This window comes from Octopus bimaculoides, chromosome 14, assembly GCF_001194135.2.
Source record: "Octopus bimaculoides isolate UCB-OBI-ISO-001 chromosome 14, ASM119413v2, whole genome shotgun sequence".
Taxonomy (NCBI): domain Eukaryota; kingdom Metazoa; phylum Mollusca; class Cephalopoda; order Octopoda; family Octopodidae; genus Octopus; species Octopus bimaculoides.
In genome coordinates, this window is record NC_068994.1 from 59,482,012 (window position 1) to 59,486,710 (window position 4,699).

At 37.1% G+C, this 4,699-nt stretch overlaps 1 protein-coding gene across 4 annotated transcripts in view; it reads left to right on the forward strand.

The window, feature by feature from the left end:
* LOC106878001 (uncharacterized) overlaps positions 1–4,699 on the forward strand; it is a 19,042-nt gene that overhangs the window by 12,308 nt on the left and 2,035 nt on the right. For 2 of the 4 annotated variants that reach the window (XM_014927077.2, XM_052972893.1), the window contains exons 3-4: positions 947–1,109; positions 3,134–3,247. In XM_014927077.2, coding sequence (XP_014782563.1) covers positions 947–1,109; positions 3,134–3,247 — 277 coding nt within the window. Of the gene's footprint in view, positions 1–943; positions 1,110–3,133; positions 3,248–4,699 lie in introns of all 4 variants that reach the window. The other 2 variants (XM_014927075.2, XM_014927076.2) reach the window with 1 other exon arrangement.

The window sequence follows — 4,699 nt, forward strand, 5'->3', positions numbered from 1 at the left end:
CTTTCTCCCCCTCTCTCTTCTAACTGTGTTATTAACTATATCTCTGCCATTGATATTTGTTGTTATTTGTATTTATTCTTCGCTCTCTTCTGAAATAACAGACCTAAAATACGTCAGTGATTTACTGTCTGTTTTCCATGCTGGCATGGGTTGGAATGGTTTGACAGGAGCTGGAAAGGCCATGGGCTACACCAGGTTTTGGCATGCTTTCTACAATTGGCTGCCCATCCTCACACCAATCATTTTACAGAGTGTATTGAGTGCTTTTTACATGGCATCATCAATGCTTTGTATGTGGCACCAGGACAGTGGTTTTTGAATTCAATGCTATACTTGTTGCCAACCCTCACCTTACTGACAGCATTCCTGTACATGGCTTGTACAGGTCTCACCAACCACTTATCTATCCCTAGTTTCTGCATTGATCACCAGATAAGGGAGTAGGGGACCCTGTCAAAGGCTTTCTCTATGTCAATGAAAGAGGTTTATTCTCCCCCACTGATGCTATATTTCTGGTAAGGCAGCTGCAGGAGAGGCTTATTAGTGTCTCTCTAATGTTGGTGTAATTTCAAGGGAGCAGGCGAGTCGATTACAATGACCCCAGTACACAACTGGTACTTATTTTATCAACCCTGAAAGGACAAAAGGTAAAGTCGACCTCAGCAGCATTTGAACTCGGAATGTAAAGACAGATGAAATTTTGCTAAACATGATATTAATATTTTAAAATCTTAGTGAGAGGGGGATATTTGATTAAATCAACCCTGGTGCTTTACTGTTACTCATTTCGTTGAAAGGCAGCCTCAGTATAATTTGAACTCAGAACATAAAGATGGATTCATTTCATCTTGCATGATAACTATTCTACCAGCCTTCTGCCTTCTTAATAATAAAAAAACATGTCTTTTGCTTATTTTATATTATCAGTCTTTCTTTTTCACAGCAGGAGATAGAACGCGAAATTGATAGACACGGCATTAATTTGGGCATGAAGGAAATTATAAGACACTTTCCTAGATTTGACAATTGGGATTATTATTTGGTGAAAGCATTGAAATCTAGAGCCATACAGAAGAAAGCTATTGCTGAGGAATTGAGCCAATGGATTTGTAAGTATAATGCTAGGGAGGAAGGGTGAGAAGTAGGCTGTGTGCTGAAGAAGTTTCTTTTGCAACTCCACAGTTCCAGGTTCAATCCAACTGCACTGCACTTTGGACACATGTTCATATGTATCACACAATCCAAGTTTTGTGTTATGTATTGTCAAAAGTGTGGGAAGAATATTTGCTTTCCAACCATATGGTTCCAGGTTGTCACACTCTGAGGCAAGTGTCTTCTACTATACGCCTGGGCAGCTCAAAGACTTGTGATTGGATTTGGTAAATGGAAACTGAAAGAAGCCTGTCATATATATATGTACATTCTTTTATTTGACTGCGGCCATGCCGGAGTACCACCTTCGGGGGTGTTTAAGTAAAAAAAATTGAACCCAGGATTTATTTTTTGTAAGCCTAGTACTTATTGTATTGGTCTTTTTTGCCGAACTGCTAAGTTACAGGGACAGAAACAAACCAACATCGGTTGTCAAGTGATGATGGTGGGGGACAAACACACAAATACATACATATATATATATATGCACAACAGGCTTCTTTCAATTTCCATCTACCAAATCCATTCACAAGACTAAAGTAGAAGACACTTACCCAAGGTGCCACACAGTGGGACTGAACCCGAAACTATATATATATATATATGTATAAATAAATATATGGATGGTATTACTAAAATACCATCACGAGTGGCAAGTGAATTATCAGCCATACAGGCAAATTAATAAAATATATACATACAATATTAGATATGTACATATATACACAAGGGCACTACATGAGCCCCTACATATCTATAATAGAAGTCAAAAATACTTCTGTGCCACTGAATAGTCACAAATCTATTACAGACATGATAGGAAAAAATATCAGTGAACAATATATGTATATATATATATATATGCATCGTCATCATCATCATTGTTTAATGTCCGCTTTTGACTGAGGACTGGGGAACCAAATGGCTACACCAGGCTCCAATCTAATTTGGCAGAGTTTCTACAGCTGGATACCCTTCCTAATGCCAACCACTCAGAGAGTGTAGTGGGTGCTTTTACATGACACTGGCATGAAGGCCAGTTAGGCGGTACTGGTAACGATTTCACTTGCCTCAACAGGTCTTTGCAAGCGGAGTTTAGTGTCCAATGAAGGAAAGGTACGAATAAGTGGGCTGGCTACATCCCTGGCAGAGGCCTTGGATTTTGGTCTTACTTGGCTTGCCGGGTCTTCTTACGCACAGCATATTTCCAAAGGTCTTAGTCACAAGTCATTGCCTCGGTGAGGCTGCATATATATATATATATATATATATATATATATATATATATATTATAAAATAATAGCAGGATAACTACATCAAAGAATCATCACAGAAGATATAAGTCCAAAGTAATATTGGATTAGTTATATAGATTAGTTATATATAGATTATATATAGATTATAGACTAGTTATATAGATGTATAAATATATGAAACATGATTATTTAAAAAGTTTATAAAGTGCTTTATATATTTATACATCTATCTATTAATACAATATTATTTGGGACTTATATCTTCTGTGATGTAGTTTTCCTGCTCTTATTTTATAATTTAATATATAATCGTTCTTAGTAAATGTCTAAATACTTTTAATGTTTTAGACATTTCCCTACCAAGAGTACTTACTAGAAATTCAGTATATTGTATTCTCATTGAATATATTTGATTAATGATATGTGTGTGTATATATATATATATATATATATATATATATATAAGGCAAATAAGAAAATGGAGAGGATAAACAATCGACAAACATCAGCCTGTAAACATTCAATTATATCGATTTATTAATTGGTAACAATCATATGTGTAAGTGATCCAAATAAATGAATGAAATAAATAAGTAAATAAATGTATAAATAAAAATAAACAAGTAAGAATAAATGAGGAGAGAGGGGGGTGAGAAGGGGAATGGGTTGAGTGGTGAAAATGTGTGTGTGTTCTGGCTAAATTCCTTTCTCTTCTAACATTGCAGGTAGAAAGAAAAAATTTCACTGTTCGCTCATTCATTTTGAATACTTCTCATGCCTAGACGAGTTAAATGATGCTGATTTGAATCCAAACTGGAAGGATTTGGCTCATAAATTGAGTAAGAATGGTTCTGTTTTTCTTCACATTCTATGATGATGGTGTTTGTTTATTGCTGAGATCAACCTCAGCTAATCTTATGAATGCATTCTAGCTTTGAACATCTTGTCTTTATTCTCATATACTGTATCATCATCATCATCATCATCATCATCATCTTCATTTAATGACTGCCTTCCATGCTGTCATGGGTTGGACAGCTTGACAGGAGCTGGCACGGCCAGGAGCCACACCAGGTTCTGTAGTCTGGGTTTTCTTTCAACAGCTGGATGCCCTTCCTAATGCCAACCCTTTTACAGGGGGTACAAAGGGTGCTTTTTTTATGTGGCACCATCACGAGTGCTTTTTCCATGATATCTTGGCTCTCAGGCATCTAGAGCTATATTATTCAATGTGTGGTATAGAGTTTCTCCGGCTACAGTATCATGTGTGTTGTTAGTCTTAGGATTGCTGGAATCATTAAACATCAAAGAAACTGTTTTGTGGTCTTTCATTTTGGCCCTTTACTATCCTCTTCATCACCATTATCTTCATCATCATCCATTCATTTTTCCCCTGTTTGTATGGTCTCCAACTTTGAGCAATACCTTACCATATTTTGTCATTTCTTTTTTGAGAAATTCTATTTTCTGAAATCAGTGTTCATCACTTCTCATTGTCTCTGCTTCTTTGTTGGGTTGGGCATCTTGACAGGAGCACAATGTTCTCTCTTCTGCACAACTCATGATACCTCTTATTCACAGTTTTTCTTTCAACTCCTTTCACATCCTCCATAGCATCCTCACCTCACTTCTTTCTGCACTTCGCATATCCTTCACAACAATTTCTTTTCTTCATCATCATCATGAACAGAATCAGCATCACCATCATTATCTCGTTACCATCAGTCCTCATTTCCATCACCATCACCATCATCATCATCATCTGTTACAGGTTAAACAGGTCTTGATCAATTATGTGAGAGGACCCTGGTGGTCTGACACAGTTGCTTCTTCCAGTGAGTTTCTTGGTCTTCTCATGCTGCTCTATATGTGCAGCATCCCCATCTAGGATACAGAGACCAGATCCTCTTTCTTTAGGTTTGTTGACTTGCAAGTTACAGGATGACCTCACTAGTGCCAGTGCCACATAAAAAGCACCTGGTCCACTCTGCAAAGCGATTGGCGTTAGGAAGGGCATCCAGCCGTAGAATCCACACCAAAGCAAACACTGGAGTATGACTTGTTGGTTCTTTGTCAAACCATTCAACATGATGATGATGGCAGTGGTGGTGGCTTGCAAAGAATAACTCCATAGCACAAATTTCCAACATTGCAATCACTGTAGATCCATAAATTTGGTCGGAGAACACATGTTTTTACATCTTTCACCAATATAATAGTAATATCTATATTTCTCTCTCTCTCTCTCTCTCTCTCTCTCTCTCTCTCTCTATATATATATATATATATAT